Source organism: Coenobita brevimanus, chromosome 108 (assembly GCF_032717465.1).
Source record: "Coenobita brevimanus isolate Jiangsu-jjx chromosome 108, ASM3271746v2, whole genome shotgun sequence".
Taxonomy (NCBI): domain Eukaryota; kingdom Metazoa; phylum Arthropoda; class Malacostraca; order Decapoda; family Coenobitidae; genus Coenobita; species Coenobita brevimanus.
The window spans coordinates 1,487,491-1,511,175 of NC_137061.1; the positions used below are offsets into that span (position 1 = coordinate 1,487,491).

A 23,685-nucleotide genomic window follows, 5' to 3' on the forward strand; every position below is an offset into this window, starting at 1 on the left:
CCCTGCAGATGGGAGAAAAGAGGTGGGATGATGCTAATGATCGTTATTTCTCTCTCTCTCTCTCTCTCTCTCTCTCTCTCTCTCTCTCTCTCTCTCTCTTTCCTTCCTCGGTCTCCATGTCTGGAACCCACTTTTCTCTTTGCTTCCTCTTCTCTCCTTCCTTCCTTCCTCTTCTCTCCTTTCCCCTTCTCTCCTTCCTTCCCCTTCTCTCCTTCCTTTCCCTTCTCTCCTTCCATCTTCTTCTCTCCTTCCTTCCTCTTCCTTCCTTTCTCTTCCCCCCTTCCTTTCAAATCCCCTTCCTTCCTCTTCTTTCCTTCCTTTCTCTTCTCTCCCCTTCCTTCCTCTTCTCCCCTTCCTTCCTCTTATGTCCTTCCTTCATCTTTTCTCCTTCCTTCCTCGTCTCTCCTGCCTTCTTCTCTCCTTCCCTCCTCATCTCTCCTTGCTTCCTCTTCTTTCCTTCCTCTTCATGCTAGTGCTCTCACACATCCCTAACTTCCTTTCTCACATGCCAAAGCCTCCTCAGTCCCTAAAGTACAAATCATCACATTCTTCATCCACGGCTAGACCTACTCACAAACCCCACTTCCTTCTCCATGCTTCATTACCTTCCCATATCTAGAACAGTTTCACCTCACCCCCCTCACCCCCCTCACACACACACACACACACACACACACACACACACACACACAATATCATGCTCCTCATTTGCGTGTGTGCGTCTCCTAGTGAACCGTTCCCCTTCCTTCACTCTTTTCACTCTATTTGGTCATGAGTTGCACCTCTCGCATGAATTTAGATGACGTGTGGAAATGAGTGTGTTTCGGGTGCGTGGGAGGTGAGGTGAGTGAGTGTGTGGACGGTGGAGTGCGTGAAGATGAGGGAGAGGAAAGATGGTGATGTGTTGATATGTTGATGGTAATGCTTGCTTGAAGGTGTGTATGTTGGATGATAGGTGTGTGTGTGTGTGTGTGTGTGTGTGTGTGTGTGTGTGTGTGTGTGTGTGTGTGTGTGTGTGTGTGTGTGTGTGTGTGTGTGTGTGTGTGTGTGTGTGTGTGTGTGTGTGTGTGTGTGTGTGTGTGTGTGTGTGTGTGAGAGAGAGAGAGAGAGAGAGAGAGAGAGAGAGAGAGGGAGAGGGAGAGAGAGAGAGAATAATGGGATACAAGGGATGGAGGTGAAGATGGTGATGAAGGTGGTGGTGTTGAAGGTGGTAGAGACTGGGGAAGCTTTTTTTGTTTACAGAGAGAGAGAAAAAAGTACACTGAGTATGAATTAGCTATGAATGGAAGTAACGTTACAGAAAAATCGATGTTTTGGGGGAAAACGAGCGACATAGATTAAAAAGAAAAATTGCTATATTTTTTGGTATCTTGGTTTTAAAGCTGAGAGAAAATATTTTGAGAACGTAAAACAGACCTCGATGGAAAAACATTATTGGTGGATTATCATGTTATTGTAAAAACTGAAAAAAAAAAAAAAAATGGCATTGATAAAAACACATATTTTGATATCACTCTTCCAGATCTGGCAGAAAATGATTTGTTGACGTTAAGCAGATATTGCTGGATACGAAAAGCATTAGGTAGCTTATTGCATTTTTGTTTAGTTAAGAAAATAAGAGATAGATTAAGATGTCACATATATATACTAACATGTTAATAGTAAGATAATGGTGGTGATATACAGAAGGGGTTAGTAAAGGATTTTATTGAAGAAAAAGACTGCCTTAGAATGCCATATATATAAGATTTCCATAGTCGATATAAAAAAATTAAATAATGCCCAACAGAAGCAGTATAACAGGAATTAAGGTATTATGGTACTGGAGGAAATTACAGCCATAAAAAAAAGACAGGTCATGCATAAGGCTTTGGTTGATAGTAAAAAAAAATTATTAGTAAATTGAAACGGATATTGAAGCAGCGAGAGAAGAATATAAGTTGGCTAAAGACTAATTATCAGTAACTCATAATTTGTGGGAACTGGACTCATTAACCTAACCTCAACCAGACTTCCTCCCACATTAAGATATTTCGTATTCCACTCTGGTTCGGCCCTTGGAGTCGGTACCGTAATCTAATCTCTGGAGCCGAACCGAACCTAACGCGGACTTAGAGAGTATAGAAGATGTAATTATATAGCGGGCCGAGTTAAGCTATTACTCGCCCCGGGCCGAAACGTGTTCATGCCGAAACGTCTTTTCTAATGCCGACCACTACCCCTACCATAGTTGTTGTTATTGTTGTTTTTTTTAACCTACGCCAGCGCAGTTCCACGGACGTTCTGAATTCACCCGTGTTTGTTTGTGTGTTGTGTTGTTTCAAAAAGTTGTGGTCAGACTGTACTCAAATCTGGTGAACAGGTGGGTAGTGGGCCAGGAAAATGTTGATTGGATTTTGAAGTGGGTCCGAATCAGTTTACAGGAATAAATCAGAAGTTTTATTGGCGCTGACGGAGGTATGCACTCTCAGAAATTGTGTAACAGGGTTGACAAAGACCGCAGAATCTACTTATCGTACCTACCTACGTACCGGGCTTACTTACCAATATGGCCTGTCTACCTACCTACTTACCTCTATCTGATTCACCCACCAACTAACTAACCAACTTACCTACCTATTTACCTACCTACCTACCTACCTACCTACTTACCTACTAACCCTTCAACCCTCACTGCTTTTCGTACTAGTATACACCCAAATATATACACACACCCACACTGCACGACACGCACACGCCCACACCCTTTATAAACACACACACACACACACACACACACACACACACACACACACACACACACACACACACACACACACAAAATCACGAAACCAATTAACAATCCCACCCTCTCAGAAAGTGATTAGGCAAGAGAAGTATAATTAGAGCTTTCCAAGATTGATCACGAGGAGGAGGAGGAGGAGGAGGAGGAGGAGGAGGAGGAGGAGAAACCTAAGAATTTGGTACCAACACGTGAAGGCGTCCCCCTCCGGCACCCGTACTGTAAGGGAGGCTGATGTGCTGTGGGAGGCGTAGTCGTTACTGAGTAAGGACAAACAACTCCTGGGGGTTCTTTTGTCGAGGCCACCTCCTCACAGGATGCGGCATCACCAATGAATAGATATAGATAGACAGATAGATAGACAGACAGATAAGGACATAGGGAGAGACATAGAAACGGAGACAAGGAAACAAGCAGACCCATCGACAGAGATAAACAGAAATAGATAGACAGATAGATAGACAGTTGGACAGAGATAGATAGATAGATAGACAGATAGACAGAGAGACAGACATATACTTTTAGCGTTGGAATGGGTTTTAGAGTTAGCTTTGTACCCTGAGCTGGCATTGTTTTAAAAAGCTACAGTACTTTTAGCTTCTGGCGGGTGTGTGTGTGTGTGTGTGTGTGTGTGTGTGTGTGTGTGTGTGTGTGTGTGTGTGTGTGTGTGTGTGTGTGTGTGTGTGTGTGTGTGTGTGTGTGTGTGTGTGTGTGTGCAGGGAGGGGGGGGCACACACTACTTCAAACTCTTCTGAACTGGGTGGAGTCAAAGGCTATTCGTACCACCAACTCCTCTCCTCTCATTCTCTCTCTCTCTCTCTCTCTCTCTCTCTCTCTCTCTCCATCCAGAGCTTGTTTCACCTCCTTACTACCCCTCTCTACCTCTTTACCGCCCCTCTGGAATTTGCTATATATCTCATTGAAAAAAAAAAAAAAATGCAGCGCCCGTTCAATTATACATTCTCGTCGCTCCTCATTTCATTCCAGCAGCCCACACCCACAACGCTCCACTCTTACTACCCACACCCACACAACTCTATTCCTACTACCCACATCCACACCCACACCCACTCCACTCCTACTAACCACACCCACACCCACACCCACTCCACTCCACCCCTACTAACCACACCCACACCCACTCCACTCCTGCAGCCCACACCCACACCCACTCCTACTACCCACACCCACACACATTCCACACCACTCCACTCCTACCCACACCCACACTCACTCCACACCACTCCACTCCTACTACCCACACCCACACCCACTACACTCCACCCCTGCAGCCCACGCCCACACCCACACCCACTGCATCGTACCCTCGCCCTAGGTACCGCCCGCACTTCCATTACGGCATATGTTAAATGGGCGGGGTCTCATTAACATATAGATCTCGCCTTCCCTCACACAACAAACCTCTAGTCACTTTCGTCCTTATGTTGCCTCCCTTTCCTCTATTCTTTTTCTTCCTCTGTTTCACCCTTCTTCCTTCAATCTCTTCCCTTTTTTCCTTGTCTTCCTTCCTCCTTTGCATTGCCTTCATCTTTTTCTTTTAATGCATTTCTTTCCTTTTACTCTTATTCTATCTTATTCATCTTCAGGGATCGCCTTTCTTCCTTCAATGTCTACCTTTATTTCCTGTCGTCTCTCTTCCTCCTTTATTTTATCCCCAACTTTTTCATTTTATTCGCTTCGTTCCTCTTACTCTATCTTATTCATATTTAGGGAGTTCCTTTAACCGAGGAAAATACGCACCAAAGACTGCACGAACTCACGAAAAAGGGTCTTATTAAATAAAATCGTCTGACAGAAGCAAGAACAAAAAGGGGCGCAAAACAAATCGCTTAGAAAGAGGTTTTAGGGAACTTTCTTACCCGACAAGAATACGAGACACAAACTTCATTAATTTCTTCACAAAAAGCGGGTCTCACAAAAGAAATCGTCTGAGAGTAGCAAGAATAAAAACGAGGAGCAAAATAAATCGCTTAGGAAGAGGTGTCAGGGAGTTTCCTTAACCGACGAGAATACGGGCCACAGACTTCATTAACTCCTTCACAAAAAGAGGGTCTCACAAAAGAAATCGAGAATAAAAAAGGGCGCAAAATAAATCGCTTAGGAAGAGGTGTCAGGGAATTTCCTTAACCGACGGAATACGGGTCGCAAACTTCATTAACTTAAAAATATATATATATAGATATATATATAAATAAAAAGTTCTCAAAATAAAATTGTCTGACAGTAGCAAAAATAAGGCGTACTTGTGAAGGTGTTAAGACTTCATAGGTAGACAATGTGCTAATTATCTCACTCCTTCACCTGTCCTCATTACCATATGAATGGGTTAACGGGAGGCAGGTGAGATGATATCGGAAGGGGAGAGGAAGGAAGGAACGGGAGAGGTGAAGGAAGAGGAAGGAAGGAACGGGAGAGGTGAAGGAAGAGGAAGGAAGGAACGGGAGAGGTGAAGGAAGAGGAAGGAAGGAGCGGGAGAGGTGAAGGAAGAGGATGTGACAGGAGATGAAAGGACAAAGGAATGGGAAATAAGAGATGGAATGAGAAGATGAGATGGAAGGAAATGACAGAGGGAGAAGGGGAGGAAAGGAAGATGAGAGGAAGCAGGGAAGACAGCCAGAGAAAGATCATCAAAATGGCAGAAAGAAAGAACTGAAAGGAAAAGAAAAGAGCCATGAGTTTGTTGAAGATGAAACTGAAAGAGACAAAATTACTAACGCCTGCATGGTACTTCTTCGTGACTAGCAGTGCACCATATTCTCATGTTGAATTCTAGTTGCAGCTCAATGGCAGAATATGAAAATACTAGGGCTCGACATCCCTCCACTGCACTTCTTCGTGACTATCAGTTCAAGAAAGACAAGTTAATTTTAGAATCGTCTGGAAAGAGTAATCAAAACGCGTGAAAACATGGTAGTGAACCCCGTAGACTTTCATACAATTTTCACGAGTTACCCATGACAGCGTGAAACCATAGTCGTGAGCCCCGTAGACTTTCCTAACAGCGTGAAACCATCGTCGTGAGCCCCGTAGACTTTCCTGACAACATTTTCACGAGTTATTCCTTTGTTTACCAGACTCTCTCCCTCTCCCTCTCTCTCTCTCTCTCTCTCTCTCTCTCTCTCTCTCTCTCTCTCTCTCTCCAATTCACTGAGTCAGACCTGTATGATGAGTAACAGGAATGAATCACATGTATATCCGTGAATTAGTACAACCACAAACATGATTCACTCCTGGTCTAGCCGAGTCAGTCCAACATCCCGTATGTGTGTAATATAAATGATGGTTTCCTTTGCCCTTTAGTTTTTGTCAGGAAGTATGCTTGGCCAGTTCTCTCAGATGATGTGGTTATATTCTCTTGTTGTTATTGGATTATTTTATTTAGCATGGGAGAACACCACAGCCACACTAGAGCACTTACTGACACACACACACACACACACACACACACACACACACACACACACACACACACACACACACACACACACATAATATCGACCCAAGTAAGCAACACCCCAGAATGCATCTCTTTCCTTTTAGAGACTGAAAAAGTTACTGACACGTATCAAATATATTTTTTTAATACTATCTAAAAGTATAAATGAACTGCTGAAGGTTGAAATTTTGGGGAAACTAAACTATCATCCCCAAAACACAAAATACTGCTCTAAAGGAAATAATTATATACAAGGGGAGTAGTTACTTACCAGGGATACTGATCGTCCTCCGAGGTGGCCATCAGGAACGCTGCTGGTCTCGAGGGCGGAGTGGACGGAGTGGAGGCTCTTCTTGGACGACCTGAGGCGAGAAGGAGGTGGTTAGGTCAGGTCAAATTACTGGGGGTTAGGGTAGGTCAGTGGGGATTAGGTTAGGTCAGTGGGGGTAAAGTTAGGTTAGGTTACTGAGGGTCATATAGGTGCCACCACGTGAAGGCCTCTCTCTCTCTCTCTCTCTCTCTCTCTCTCTCTCTCGCCACATAGGTAATTAAGCTGAAGGATGAAAAAAGGTGTGTGCATACTCAAGGTGGCCTGGTTTGTGTGGAGTAGCCTTGAGGTGGACAATACGAGGTGGACTAGACCGTGAATCACAAGTCCACTTCTCCACTTCCCCCACCCCACTCCATCCCTCCCCTCCCACCCTCCCACTTCCCCCAACCCTACCTCTCTCCACCTCCTCTCCTCCCCACCATACTCACTTCTCCAGCCATCACACATCCTCTGTACCTCCTTTGCTTTTCCCTCTCCACCCACTCTGTACTCCATCTCCACCCACTCCACACACACCCTCTCCACCCACTCTACACACCCCCTCCACCCACCTCGTGTCTCACCACAGCTCCTAATAGGAATAATGTATTACTATGAGTCAGCAACTGCTGCCGGGATAAAACTGGTTGAAGAGCTGCACACACACACACACACACACACACACACACACACACACACACACACACACACACACACACACACACACACAAAGAGGGGAAGGGGAGAGAAAGGAAGAGGGAAGGAAGGGAAAAGTGTTACCTACCTATACACACACACACACACACACACACACACACACACACACACACACACACACACACACACACACACAAAGAGGGGAAGGGGAGAGAAAGGAAGAGGGAAGGAAGGGAAAAGTGTTACCTACCTATACACACACACACACACACACACACACAAAGAGGGGAAGGGGAGAGACAGGAAGAGGGAAGGAAGGGAAAAGTGTTACCTACCTACACACACACACACACACACACACACACACACAAAGAGGGGAAGGGGAGAGAAAGGAAGAGGGAAGGAAGGGAAAAGTGTTACCTACCTATACACACACACACACACACACACACACAAAGAGGGGAAGGGGAGAGACAGGAAGAGGGAAGGAAGGGAAAAGAGTGTTACCTACCTATACACACACACACACACACACACACACACACACACACACAGAACAACGGGTAATCCACTGGCAAGCGTAATTGGCCAATTTTGTGTACTTAGCGAGGAAAAGAAAAATTCTATCACCAAAGACTTACACAAGGGGGGAAGAGGAAGCACAAAAACGCTATATTTATAAACCTTTCTTGGGCAAACGTTCCTTTTATTCGTTGTGCTTTTTCCGTATTGATAATTTCTTTTGTTTCTTCCTGGATATTTCTGAGTGGTACAGTTTTTCTCTCAGTGTTTTCCCTTGTGTTCTAGATCCTATCCTTACCTCAGTCCAGGTTAAAGGAAAAAGGTCAGAGTGATGATAATGGTGATGACGATGATGATGATAACGACAATGACGACGATGGAAATGATGATGATAATGACGACGACGATGATGATGATGATGATGATGATGATGATGATGATGATGATGATGATGATGATGATGATGATGATGACCTGACAATTTCCACATACTCCCTTCCTTCCCCTGTCAGACGTAACTCCACAAGAAGGCAGGGGTTGAAAGAGTGAAATATTGAGTAACAATTCACAGATAATGAAGACAAATATTATTCAGTTTGTAAAGGATATAGAATGACATATACATTTTTTTTTTAATCCTTGCTATTGCTTTATAATTTTTTTCAGGGTTTAAGTTGTTCATGGTCGCGTCTTCGTCAGTATTTCATTGTAGCGAACAGTAGACAGTAGCAGCAGACAGCAGTAGTAGACAGCAGACAGTAGTTGTAGATGGTAGACAGTAGCAGTAGATGGTAGACAGTAGTAGTAGACGGTAGTAACAGACAGTAGACATAGGTAGTAGATAGTAGCAGTAGAAAGTAGACAGCTAAAAGTTACTTATATCAGCCTGTCAGAATTAATACTGTTACCACTAACCCTGATATGGTAAAACAAAAAATCAAAGTAATTTATTCCCGTCAACCCAAACGATTTTTTTCAGACAAGAGTTGAGACATAGGAAGCTGAGAATTTTAATAAGGGCTCCTCGTGCTGAAGGGGTTAAATAAATACAATAAAAGCGAGAACAGATTAAAAAAAATGATTTGATCAAGAGATAGCGATGTCTTAAACCAACCCGACCTTGTGAAGTTGAATGTAAATGAGGTGTGTGTGTGTGTGTGTGTGTGTGTGTGTGTGTGTGTGTGTGTGTGTGTGTGTGTGTGTGTGTGTGTGTGTGTGTGTGTGTGAGAGAGAGAGAGAGAGAGAGAGAGAGAGAGAGAGAGAGAGAGAGAGAGAGAGACAGACAGACAGACAGACAGACAGACAGAGAGAATCATAATTATCTCCACTTCACAAAACAGGATGCCTGCCTCCTTATCCACCTCTTCATCAATTCATCCATCCAGCTCACCTTCATCCACGCGACTATCCATTCCTCTCTTCCACCATCCATCAAGCTCTGTGTCTATCTAGTCCTCCTTCCCTACGTTCAGTCATCCTATAGACAATCCCCTTCACGTAGTCATGATCAATAGTTCCTTTACATTCGTTCGTGGTGCTGGAGAGGGGGGCCTTCACGTGGTGGCACTGATATAACTGGTCGGATCCACTGCCCGGTTATACAAACGTCCCTCAACTCCCTCCATATCCCTCAAAAGGAGAATGGTGAACTACAAGACAGCTTCAGCCTGCAGTCCACAGGGTTCACGTCCATATATTTTTTTATGCAAGGAAGAAGGAACCAAAGGCCAGGAGCCCGCAAACAGTTCCATCCAAGAAAAAAAAAATAACAATACAACAGAGAGCCAAATTCAAGATCCGTTCATTTCGAGATGCCTGGACACACTGCGTTTGAAAGACTGGAGATCATAGGAAGAAGGAAATACAGACAGAGAGAGAAACAACAACAGCAGCAACAACAAAAACAACAGTACTGGGTCGTATTCTTGCTAGCTTTATATATTTCGGAACACTTTTTCCTGAGCGATTTATTTTACACAGCCATTGATTCTTCCACCCATCAATCCTTCCATCTTTAATTTTTCTTCACTCAATATAATGTTCTGCTTTTACTTCACCTTTTAGTATAATTAGGTCTTTCATTATTATTATTATTATTATTATTATTATTAATCCAATCATCAATTATATATCCACCCATCCTTTCACAAAATCATAATCCACCTATCCATCCATCCATTCAATCATTCAGCCAGCACTGTAAACCCCCCATCCATCCATCCACCCACATACCCACCTATCCACCCATCCATCCATCCATCCACTTAGCCATCTAACCACCCAGCCACCCACCCACCCACCTATCCACCAATCCATCCACTCATCGATCCATCCATCCACCCACTTCCTAGGTTGACTCCAGACAGGATGATGAGAATATATTGTTGGAAGAAAATTACTAAAAAACGCTGCGTCGAAACCACACTAGGCGCTGAGTAGGAAGTGGGGAGGAAAGGCAGAGAGGAAAATTCAGTGGGGAGCTAACGGGGGGAGGACAGGTGAGTGGGGAGGAAAGGGAGGGAGGAAAATTGAGTGGAGAGGTAACAGAGGGAGAAGAGTTGAGTGGGAAGGTAACGGAAGGAGAAGAAATGAGTGAGGAAGTAACGAAGGGAGGGAAACTGAGTGGGGAGGAAAGGAGGGAGGAAAGGAGTGTAGAACATCATCCTCTTGCTTCATTTGGCGCGATAGTTTGGGAGACAACTTTACTTCAGCAACATATATGCGTGAAAGATTTGGGACCACAGAAAGAGTGTCACTGAAATATTAGTGCCAGATCAAAGTGTCATATCTCGCTTACATGTGGCCAATGTTAGGCTTATATGAACAGAAATTCTTTTTACACAATGAGACGCTGGTAATGTACGCTGTTGTGCCACTGTTTTCAAAAGGCATCGGAGCCCCTGTGCACCAATAATTTTGTGATTCATAGTACATCGCATAACAGCAATGACACATGCCTGTAGTTCATTCTCTAAACACACACACACACACACACACACACACACACACACTCTCTCTCTCTCTCTCTCTCTTTCCTTTTCTCACGCCACCTCGTTACCCTAACAAGCACAACTATACTCAACTACCTTCCCGTTTTTTGTGGCGTCCGTTCGGTGCAACTGAAAGAAAATAGTAGATGATTTGGTGAGAAGTGTTTGTTCTGGGATGATGACCTGGGAGTGCGTTGGTCTGCCTGTATGACGACGAGGACGACGACGAGGACGATGATGATTTTCTGCATTGTAAATCGTACTAACGCTAGATATATATTTTTTGGCACCTAGAGACTCATACTTGTTGCTGCTGTTGTTGCTGTTGGTGTTTGTTGTTGTGGCTCCAGGCTCATCTGTGAACCCGGTGGACTGCTGGCTGAGAATGCCCATCTTCCGCATCCACCCTGCTCCATTCGGGGGACAGGAAAGCAGCTGACAGACGTTTGTATAACCAGGTAACAGAGCCGCCAGGCCCTATGGGTGCCACCACGTGAAGGCGTCCCTCTCCACCACCCACGTCATCGGGGTGAAGGGATTAAAGCTCCAGGGTATTATATTCAGGCAAAGTCCAGACGATTTGGCTCAGCTGAGGGAAAGCCTGGAGGTCAAGGGGCTTCGAAACTTAATTTATTTTTCTCTGCTCTTCGGACAGTTAGGAAGTTTACGGTATTTCGACTAACACCTGATAATTTCGTTCACCTGGGATATATTAGGAGTCAAAGGGTTAATGTTAGGTGCACAGCGAGGGAGGGAGGGGAAGGGAGGGTTGTGGAACAGAGAAAAGAGTGTGAGAGAGGGGAAGGGAGGGGAATGGGAGGGTTGTGGAACAGAGAAAAGAGTGTGAGAGAGGGGAGGAGAGGGAGGGAGGGGGACGATAAAGGGTCAGGGAGAACGAGGGAAGGAAAGGAAGGAAAGATGAAGGAGGAAGAGATGGAAAAGAAAGTTAAAAGAAGGGAGAAAAGAAAGGATGGGAGGGAGGAAGAGAGGTAAGGGAGAAAGGAGGAGGGGCCTGGTTTTTGTGAGGCTGCGGTCACAATATTACCCAGTGAGGATACGCCCTTCTCCCTTCCCCCTTCGTAGTTTCTCTCTCTCTCTCTCTCTCTCCAGTGTCCCCGTTTTCTTTTCACATGGGGTACTTTATCATCTTCACCCCACAAAAGGGTCGTCACTAATTCTACACATAACCCGACCCAAGACGCATTCAGAGGACCACAAAGGAAAGCACATAGAGGATTCAAGACCACACGTTTCGCCCATGATCCTCTGTCCCTGCCTTCCAAACCTCTATGATGGATGTTCGTCTGATTCCTTTAGAACTCTGTGTACTTATAGGGTTTTTATATTGATGGGATCCAAGTTGGGTTGGACTTCTTGAATCTTCTCAATAAACGTTTCCATATATGACTATAATCCTTTCACTTAAGGATATGGTGTGTGTGTGTGTGTGTGTGTGTGTGTGTGTGTGTGTGTGTGTGTGTGTGTGTGTGTGTGTGTGTGTACATTCCTTGCTACACCAGGCTCTTTCATTTGGTTCTGGAGTGACTTTCCTACACCGGGTAGTCCCTTTAAACTGGGTAGTCCCTTTAAACTGGGTAGTAGCTTTAAACCGGGTAGTCCCATTAAACCGGGTAGTCCCATTAAACTGGGTAGTCCCTTTAAACTGGGTAGTCCAATTAAACCGGGTAGTCCCTTTAAACCGGGTAGTAGCTTTAAACCGGGTAGTCCAATTAAACTGGGTAGTCCCTTTAAACTGGGTAGTCCAATTAAACCGGGTAGTCCCTTTAAACCGGGTAGTAGCTTTAAACTGAGTAGTCCCTTTAAACCGGGTAGTCCCTTTAAACCGGGTAGTCCCTTTAAACCGGGTAGTCCCTTTAAACCGGGTAGTGCAGTTGAAGCAGCGTACGGTCACTCAACCAACCTATCTATTACCCAGACCTACAGACAATAGATGGCCTTCCCACCACCTCGGGCACCCCACCTAACTCGGCAAGGTGCGGCGCAGGAGACTTCGGCACAGGTGAGGATGGAAGTGATGCTTGTGCCGATTTTATATTATTTATCTCTATTTATTTATTTATTTTTTATATTCATACGTTTGTTTATGCCAGTCTGTATATCTGTCTATCTATCTGCTTCTGTCTGCCGATCTCTCTATCTGTCTATCTTTCTACCACTCTATCTATCTATCTATCTACACACCTGTCTTTCTATGTGCCTATCTATCTATCTAACTATCTTGCTAGCTATCTGCAGCTGACTCTTGGTATAGATCTAACAGCTCATTCCCTAATGCTCAGCTGTTCTCCTACATGCATTGGAGGGCACCACACACCACAGCATGTCACCGCTTCGACGCTAACACCCACCGTCCATATTGAATACATGTACAGGACTGTCTCTTTTAGGCACGAAATGAAAAGGGGGACCGTCTACCTAAGCCCAGTTATCCTCATATTTTATTTTTCCTTTTTCTTTTTTGCAAACCCCCCCCCCTTTTTTTTTGAAGATGAAGAGAGGAAGGAAAAATAAAATAAACCAAAATTATAATCCATCCACCAGATTACAGGTGTCCTCCATTCATCCACTCTCAGCCAAACAAATTCGGAATCCAGCCAATTTTCGCCCCTCCCCCCCGGTAATTTTCGCCCCCCCACCCCTCCTCCGGTAAAGCCGATACTGATCCGGTTTGGCCCTTGCCCGTCTGTCCAGTCGCATGTGCGAACCCGGAAGAACCAAAACACACACACACACACACACACACACACACACACACACACACACACACACACACGCACAAGAGCCCATAACAAGCACGCACACCGAAAAGAACGCACATACACATACAGACATACAAACACACACACACACACACACACACACACACACACACACACACACACACACACACACACACTGAAAACTAAGGGGTCACTCATTCAGCCCCTTTTAATATTAACACCAGACGATTTCTCTCACCTTACCAGCGTCCCCTAATACGAAAGAGGATTTACGAAGGCTATATCTAAATCCCTCAATCCCTCCAGTCAGAAAAATCCCTCCAAGACTGAGTAAAATCGTCTGGAAATAGGCAGACTAAAATTAATGGGGAGACTATTAAATTGTTGGCTAGACTGGAGACACATAATTTCTCTCTTTCTTTCCTTCTTTCTTTCTTTTTTTTTGCTCTTTTGTCCTAGTGTTCTTGACCTTTGACTCTCTCTCTCTCTCTCTCTCTCCCTCCCTCCCTCCCTCTCTCTCTCTCTCTCTCTCTCTCTCTCTCTCTCTCTCCCTCTCTCTCTCTCTCTCTCTCTCTCTCTCTCTCTCTCTCTCTCTCTCTCTCTCTCTCTCTCTCAATGGGATTCTTTTAGTTCTTTTATCCTCGTGTACTAGACCTTTGATCCTGTGACCCCATATAAAGTGCATCTTGGGGGTACTCTCTCTCTCTCTCTCTCTCTCTCTCTCTCTCTCTCTCTCTCTCTCTCTCTCTCTCTCTCTCTCTCATAAAAAAGAAACCATGAAAGGAGGAATAATGAAGAACTGATAAGAAAATATACGAAGGGACAAGATGGAAGGATGACACGCGAATGAAGAAGAGGGAAGAAGGAAGAGAAGGCAAAATGGCGAAGGTGGAAGGAAGAGGAGACGTAGAGAGGAAAGTGGAAGGAAGAGAAGATGTAGTGAAGAAGATGGAAGGAGAAGTAGACAGAGAAGAAGGAAGAAGGAATAAGACGTAGAGAAAGAAGATAGAACGGAAAGGAGACGTAGAGAAGACAGAAGGAAGAGGAGACGTAGAGAGGAAAGTGGAAGGAAGAGAAGATGTAGAGAAGAAGATGGAAGGAGGAGAAGTAGACAGAGAAGAAGGAAGAAGGAATAAAACGTAGAGAAAGAAGATGGAAGGGAAAGGAGACATAGAGAAGATAGAAGGAAGAGGCGACGTAGAGAGAGAAGAAGATGGAAGGAGGAGAAGACGCAGACAGGAATGATAGCAAGGAGAGGGTAAACAAAAAAAAATAAAAAAGGCAGTAAGAAGAGATGATTTAGGTATAAGAAGAGACAGGTAAGAAGTCAACTGAGGCGACGGAAGAAAGACAAGAAAACGCAGAAGGAGAATAGGGAATAAGATTAAATATGAAGAAAATAATAAGAGTAAAGAGAGATACTAAAGAAAGAATATGCTTGAAGGGTGACTGTGGAAAAATGGAGGGAATGATGGTGACTCGGGGATTTTTTTTGGCTGGGAGGGGGTCGGGGCTATACCAATTCTTAGGTGCATATGCGTAGCTTTAACAGAGAGAGAGAGAGAGAGAGAGAGAGGACAAAACTGTACCTGAAACCGAAAATAAAAACTGACTATGTTTTTCACTCTAAGCCTCTTTAAGAAAAAAAAAACATATATTTACATTCTGGAACATAAAAAACAAGAACAAGAACCAAATATAATATAAAAAAAAAGAAATAAGAGGGGGAGACGAAAAGAAATGATAATAAAAATAACATTAATAATAATAATAATAATAATAATACCAATAATAATAATAATAATAATAATAATAATAATAAATCTGGCCTTACCTGAGGCCTCTTGAGAGCTTCTTCAGGTTGGTCTCATTCAGTCTTGGTGTGGGAGACTCAATCCGGAGTGCTCGCTTCAGGTCTGTGGAAGGAAGGAGTGGTCTTAGATGGATGAGAGGGCTTTGGAGGGGAAGTAGAAGGCTATATCTATCAATCTATCTATCTACCTATCCGTCTGCGTCTATCCATAACTATCAATCATAATATTAAATTCCAACAGCACTTGCGGACCTCGACATAGCAAGAACACAGCGCATCAGAAAAAGGTAAACAAAGGCGACAAAGACGGTAACAAACATTTTCGGCAATAACAGCGGGTCCGCCAATTTCACAATGACGTAACGCCAAAAAGCCCGCCAAAACAATACCCCCTCACCCCCCCGCCAGAAAAAAACAATAACCCACGATAAACGACGCGAAAATGGATACCTGAGCCGAAAAAGTAAAAAAACCGTGCGCTCCAAAAACAAAATTCCAGTCATAGAGATAATGATACCTCTTTTAGTCTCTCTCTCTCTCTCTCTCTCTCTCTCTCTCTTACATTATAGCCTATTTCTGGGGTTACCTTCTCTGTTGGCAATACTGAAAAAAAAAAATGTTTCTGAAATTCCAGGTCAGAGGAAAATATATATTGGGAAACAGATCCAAATATTCCTCTTCTGGTTCCCCTATTTTTTTTTTTTAACATCATGAGGCAATTGTGATAACCTTCTGAGCTGGTAGGTTTTAAACAAGATAGATATACAGATAGATAGATAGATAGATAGACAGATGGCAGTACTATCAGGTCATCGCACTGAAAGATTAAAATGGTTCACACACACACACACACACACACACACACACACAAGGGGAAACTAACCTGGGAGTCTGGAAAATACGTAAAAAAAAACACACACACTATGATGATTGTATAAAGTGCCGCTCATTACCCTACCTGAGGCCCGTGTATTTTTGTGGTTAATTACAGGTGCTTAGTGTACGGTACAGGTAAGACCCCCATCTCACCCCTCACCTGTCACCCCCTCACCCTTCTCACCTTCGCGTGCCACCTGCCTACCCCTCATTCTCACCCCTCACCCCACTCTCAATTCACCCCTGCCCCACTCCTTGCTCTCACCCCACCTTGCTCCTAATTCTGATTGTCACCCTAACCACAGTCCTCACACCTCACCCTCATATCCTTCCTCAACCTCACACCACCCTAACCCTCACTCTCAACCTCAACTCCACCTCACCTCACACTCTCACCTCGCCCTACCCTCATCCTCACCTCACCATCATTTTCGACCTTAACCTCAACCTCACCCTTCACTCTCATCGCTCCCTGTCCCTCGCCCTTACCTTCCCGTCCACTCCTACTCCTTACCTTCTCTCCCCTCCACCGACTTCTGCCTCTCCGCTCTCCCTCTTCCATTTCTTGCCCTTCCTATCTCCTTCTCCTTTACCCTCCCTGTCAACCAGTTTCCCCTCCCTTGCCCTATCCTTGCCCTCTCCCTTCCCTTCCTCCCATTCCTCCATCTTTTTCCCTTTCACCATTTCCCTTCCATTCACTCCTCTTCTTCCTGCTCTAAACTTCTCTTCCCTCGTCCCTCATCTTTCTCCATCTCTTCTTTCCTCACTTCTCTCCCTCCACAGTCATTCCTCTCTCTCTTTCTCTCTCTCTCTCTCTCTCTCTCTCTCTCTCTCTCTCTCTCTCTCTCTCTCTCTCTCTCACCCATATGCCACGACCTAACAGCCGTCAACGACCCAACTATGGTAATTTCAGGGTACGGTCTAGGGGTCCCCGGAGACAAGCTAATGACGCCCTTCCTCTGGTTAATGAGTAAATGAGGCCAATTAACCAAACTGTCCGGTAAACAGTAGAGAGGAAATATTATCCTTGCCTATACTCCTCCCCTCTCATTTCCTCTCTAATATTTCCTCCAACAATACCGCTCAATCTCCCTCCCTCCACCCACCACCCCAGTACTGTTATTCATTGTACCTCTCATCCTGTTAGTTTCCCTAGTCTTCTCATGTCATCCTCCTCCTCCTCCTCCTCCTCCTCCTCCTCTTCTTCTTCTTCTTCCTCTTCCTCCTCCGCATCACCACAAAGCAAGACACTACGGGTCATTGGCTGTGTGAGGAGATGGGTCTGTTATGTGGGTGGAGACTGGTTCCTTAATATTCTCTGTGTCCACCTCCACTTTCTCCTCCTCCTCCTCCTCCTCTTCTTCTTCCTCTTCCTCCTCCTCCTTCCCCTCTTCTTCTTCTTCTTCCCGCGTTGTCATTCGCTGGTTCCTATTTCTTGCAATCATCTTATCACTTTCCTTCCCTTCTTCCTCACCTCTGCTCCCTTTCCTTCTGCTCTTCCTCCCTCACGTACACTTCTTACTCAGTTCTTCTACGTTGTTCTGGGGACCTCTTCACATTCCAGCCACATCTCGTTCGTTTTTTTTAGCTGCTTCTTCTTTTCCTATTCTAATTTTACTCATGTTTTCCTTTTATTTTTTTCTTTTAACACACACACACACACACACACACACACACACACACACACTTAATATATAGGTGTGTGTGTGTGTGTGTGTGTGTGTGTGTGCTTCTCATTTAAATAAACTTTCTGCGTACCGGAACCTAATTCTCTATTCTCCCGCTCCCATTGTCCCTCCTTTCCTCTCTCTCTCTCTCTCTCTCTCTCTCTCTCTCTCTCTCTCTCTCTCTCTCTCTCTCTCCAAAAACAAATCTACCGCCTTTCTTCCCTCATTGTTCTCCTTCCTCTCTCTCAATAGCTGTCTCCTCCTATCCTTTTGTCCCTTTCTCTCTCTCTTTCTTTCTCTCACAGTCCCCACCCTGAGTACCTCCCTTCCCACTGTCACAACATCCCACCCAACCCACTGCTCTCTCTCTCTCTCTCTCTCTCTCTCTTACGTTCTCCTGAATCATGTTGCTATCTCTCTTCTTCACCAATCAGCGTCTCTCTCTCTCTTTTCTTCCTCCACTCCTCATTCTCCCGTCATTCCTTCTTCCTCCCAGTCATTCTGTAATCATTCTCTCTCCATTTTCTTTCCACCTGTCTCATTCTCCAGGCAATTCATTCTCCATTTCCTCCAATTCCTATTAAGCTGTTTACATATTTCTTTGTCACCCTTTCATACTTACCAGTCTCTCTCTCTCTCTCTCTCTCTCTCTCTCTCTCTCTCTCTCCAAGGCTCCATAAACACGAAAAAAAAAAGAAAAAAAAAAAGAAGTCGCCTCGATTATGACTGGGTTAGCGAGCAAAATAAATCACTTAGGAACAGGCGTTACGGGAGGACTAAAGCCAATGATCCCATGTTGCAGGCAAAACAGGCTCCCATTCGCTCTGCAGCGCTTACGGATTCCCTTTCATGTCTGCAATCATACTGCAATCACGTACTATCCTCCACCGCCCCTCTTAATATTGCACGATTGCTCATATTGCATAGTCAGCATTGCAACTTTTACTCTGCAACGTTTCTTATCAACATTAACCTTCCCAGTCCAAGGAAGCATGTTTTTAGATAATGTTTTCTTCTGTTTCCAAATCATTTTCACTCGACTTACAAAGGATATTTATTAGTGAAATGAGTGCACAGGCTAAGTAACGCAGTATCTTTCCCATAACCCCCCCCCCTCCCCTCTCTCTCTCTCTCTCTCTCTCTCTCTCTCTCATTCTTCTCTCCTTTCATTCCTTCCTACTTTCTTTTCGCCCTTTCTTCCCTGCTTTTCTTCTTCCTTCATTCCTTCCTTTCCATATACTTCTTTCCTTCATTATTTCCTCTTCCTATACTTCCTCCCCCCCACACACAACAAGATTACATACACATACACGCACACACGCACATTACAAACACGCACATAGCATTTAAATATACACAAGCGCGCACACACACACACACACACACACACACACACACACACACACACACACACACACACACACACACACACACAGACAAAACCACACACACATTTAAGTCTGGCACACGCACTTACATAACGCACACACACTCAACCACGCACACACATTACACATGCACAGACGCACACAACACGGCCGCAAGTACGCTCTGTGATCTTCCGGTGTTCCCAGCCTCTTCCTCTGACGTAATGTGTGTGTGTGTGTGTGTGTGTGTGTGTGTGTGTGTGTGTGTGTGTGTGTGTGTGTGTGTGTGTGTGTGTGTGTGTGTGTGTGTGTGTGTGAGAGAGAGAGAGAGAGAGAGAGAGAGAGAGAGTTAAGGAAGAATATAAGAAACACAACAACATCCATTTACTCAGATATTTGAGGTATTTCTGGTCGACTGGAAGCTGCGGGAGGAAAGACGAGCTGAGAAAGATTTGAAGTTGCTCTAAAATAGAGTCTGGAAATCATGCAACAGCTGTGCGTTATATCACATCGTTCCTGCTCCACCCTTCAGCCATCCCCCAACTTAAGATTCTGAACTTCCGAACCACTGTCTCAAGCTCATTCTGATGTTTACTGAAGACCTCTCACATGGAAGGGCTACAAACAGACAGAAAGGTAATGTGTCCCCGCAATAACATCCATCTCAATAAATGGTGGAGAACGTAACGAAGGGAAAGTGATGTTAGGTAAATGTGAAGGGATGGTAACTTGTGAAATCACTGAGCTTGCGATGTGTAGGGGAGGCGCGGGGAGGGAGAGAGACTGTCGTTGTGGCATATACTCCGTTCCCTCTAAGTTGATCAAAAAGTGACATTTCTTCATCTTGAATGCGTGTTTTGTTATTCTCTCTCTCTCTCTCACACACACACACACACACACACACACACACACACACACACACACACACACACACACACACTACCTGAAAACTCAAAGAAGCCTTATTGCACAAAATGATCACAAATTTCCCACAATGTCCCGGATATGACCCATTATTCTTCATATTTCTAAATAAATATTGTTTTAAATCATCCTTAGTGTCCAAAGAGGAATATACTTTTACTCTGGGAGGATATAGATGTTGACTACTGAATTTTGAGAGAGAGAGAGAGAGAGAGAGAGAGAGAGAGAGAGAGAGAGAGAGAGGTATGATGACCTGTGGCGTGATACCTGCGTGCACCCTGATGGGGCTCCACCCTTCCCCCCCCCCTCTCTCTCTCTCTAAGGGGTGATAGAAAAGAAAATCGAAGTGAAGAAGACAGGAAGAAGGAGGGGAAGGTAAAGACTGACTTAAACCTCTAAATAAAGAAAAGAGGAAGAAGAAGAAAAACAAGAAGACAAAAACAAAGACGCAGAGGAGAAACTAAAACAATAATACAGGTGTTAAGAAAAGATTAAGAAAATGTTAAAGAGGCTGAAGTGCGCGAAAGGGAACTATGTAATGAAGAAGACACAGAAATATGAAAATAGAGATGAATGAGAGAAAATAAGAATATGGAGGGGGAAAGAAAAGACAGAAAATGGGATAGAGGGTAACGTGAGAGCAAAGTCACTATACTCTGTTCATTGTATCTTGGCCTAAAATTGCCATCCGTCCAGCTTGAATGCCGGGTTAAAACAGTAGATTAACAGTAGACAATGATGCTAGTCACGAGGAAGTGCTGGAGAAAGGGTGGAGAGACACTGTATTGTCTTTTTCTGCCACTGCGCTACGTGAAATAAGCCGCAAAAGGATGAATATTTGGGCCACGTTAAACTGAATGCGCTATAGAAATGACAAGAAGAAAGGCAGAATAATGGAAGAAGCCTAATAATAAGACTGAGGCGAAGACAAAAAAGAAAATCACAGCGAAGAGGAGTAAGAAAATGGTGCAGAAGATCCCCTGTGTAAATATCCACTAGATAACGAAGCGCTGTGAGGGTGGGGAGAATGGGTCCTGCATGGGAGGGGGGTCAAGGATGTGCTACTGTTACACATTCCATCCTTCCCACAAGTACACTGCTATTACATGTGCTACACTAATGCTACTTGTACATTCTTACGAGGGACCTTCAGTACACAAGCCCATTCAGCATTAAGGTAACTCTTTAGGGTGATGGAAGGGAGAGAGAGACAAATATCGTAGGTGTCCAAGTGTTATATGATTCGCTGCATTGGAAAATAAAAAAAAACGCGAAAACCGAGGGAAAAAATTATAAACTAAAAATTACACAAAATAGCCACACACACACACACACACACACACACACACACACACACACACACACACACACACACACACACACACACACGTAAAAACGGTACAGTCTCAACACGTAAACATTACAGTACGCAAAACTTAATCACTTGGTCAAACACTTATACCTTTGGCAAGCACGCACACACACACACACACACACACACACACACACACACACACACACACACACACACCACAAATACCCGCTAACTCAACCCACTGCCAAACACCTAACCCCCTCCCTTACTTCACCTTCTCCCTTACCTCACCTATATCGTTCCACCTGTTGTCAAAAATAATTAGGAAAAAAATCGTCCTGTAACCCTTTTCCTCACCCCCTTTAATACGCTGACGAACTCACAGACGAACTCTCAATATTACTCTCTTAGTTATCAGACGGTTTTATCCAATTCTGTGTAGAAAAAAAAAGGTTATATCTAAATGCTGCACAGGAAAAAACTTGCAAATTATAATATTACTGTCTAACCACCATAAACAAAAAAGAAAGCTATAAACAAAGGTAAATCTTCTACAAAATGCAAAAAGGTAAAGGCGTGCAGAGAACCAGACACAGAATCAAAAAACGTCTTCCATTCGAGCGGAGACGTTGACAAAATACCACGAAACTCTTAAAACTGTTTCTCTGACGTCCCTCTGTGCTGGCTGGAGGGGAAGAGCGACCTAAGAAACCAAAGTCCGCAAGGCTGAAACTCGCGACCTCCAGAAGGCGGAACTTCGACCTTCCAGCTTCCCTGTTCTTGAGGTGGAATGTCCAAGCTGAGATTTTCGTTCCCCAGGTGACACGGAGAGAGGTCTGGGTCGTATTCACAAAGTATCTTAAGCCAATATTTTCTATAAACACGTCTGCACCGTCAACTATTATCATGCTGCATTATCCATTGTCCTATTTTTCACGTTATTATTCCTTTTCGTATGGTGGTGAATTTTTTGATGGCTGAATTAGTTATAGTATGAGTTATAGAGAAAGGATCTTAGACGAACTTAACCTCAAGAAATTTTATGAATAGGCTCAATAGGCTGTAATGTCGTGAGAGAAAGTCTACATAGTCGAATATTCTCCTAATTCTCCAACCCACTCATAAAAATACTTAAAATCATACGCTGAGAATATACAGTATCTAAATTTCCTGTTCTATAAATGAGAGTTATATAGATCAGCAGGTGAGTCTGGACAGGTGAGACGTCCAATTAAGCGAGGTGAGTGAAAGACATCGCGTGTAGGCTCTGTTTATGGCCAGGTAGGGAGTGAGGTCGTGGTGGTGACCGGGGGGTCCTCGGCATCGCTAACCACCCCCCATACCATCCTATTCCAGACCCATCATCACTCCCATGACCCCTACACCAGCTATACCAGGCATTAAGCATCAGTAGCAGCAGCATTTTTACGTCCCACACCAGCCTTGCCTTTACCAGTCCTACATCATCATCACCACCACCATCATCATCATCATCATCATCATCATCATCATCATCATCATCATCATCATCATCATCATCATCATCATCATCATCGCACCTCCCTATGCTAAACATCAGTGGCAGCATCACCATCATCTGCACCACAATCATCATCATCATCATCTCCCACATCATCTTATACCACATCATCATCATCATTCCCTACACCACCCTATACCACACCCACATTACCATCATCACCACATCCGACCACACTCAACACCACATCATCACCACAGTCAATTTCAGCTTGTGTTAGTTCACTGCAAGACACGGAGCTCTAAAAATTCTCGATCTTGTGCATCTTCTCTAGAACTCTCTCAGCTTTCTCCACTCTGACCTTTTGATGGTTAGCCTGCTCCATCCCATCCATGCGAAATTACAGATGCCATCCCTCTACGTGGTTCTCGGCCCACCTCTTCCTCCCACTCCATCTCAAAAATAGTCTAATAGTTATACATCCTGCCAATAGCTCCTGGAAATCATAGGATGGATGACGGAGGTAATGGGATAATTTGCGTAATTTCTCCGCTATTATATGCGTTATGCTTTGAGAATGTAATTATAGGAGGCTCACGGGAGGGTGAAGGAAGTTAATAAGGGGTGGCGATGATGATGATGATGATGATTTTGATGATGGCAAGGTGGAGGTGGTGGTGGTGGTGATAATGACGACAGTAGCGGTTGTGATGATATGGTGGCAAGGTGATGATGATGATGATGATGATGATGATGAAGATGACAACGACACAGACCCTAGAGA

At 44.3% G+C, this 23,685-nt stretch overlaps 1 protein-coding gene across 1 annotated transcript in view; it reads right to left on the minus strand.

Annotated features, from left to right (window-relative positions):
• The window catches only part of sprt (PDZ domain-containing protein sprite), a 136,857-nt gene that overhangs the window by 53,991 nt on the left and 59,181 nt on the right, over positions 1-23,685 (minus strand). The window contains exons 2-3 of the mRNA XM_080285742.1: positions 15,294-15,375; positions 6,511-6,601 (exon numbers count right to left, since the gene is read on the minus strand). Of these exons, the coding sequence (XP_080141868.1) occupies positions 6,511-6,601; positions 15,294-15,375 (173 nt within the window). The remainder of the gene's footprint in view (positions 1-6,510; positions 6,602-15,293; positions 15,376-23,685) is intronic.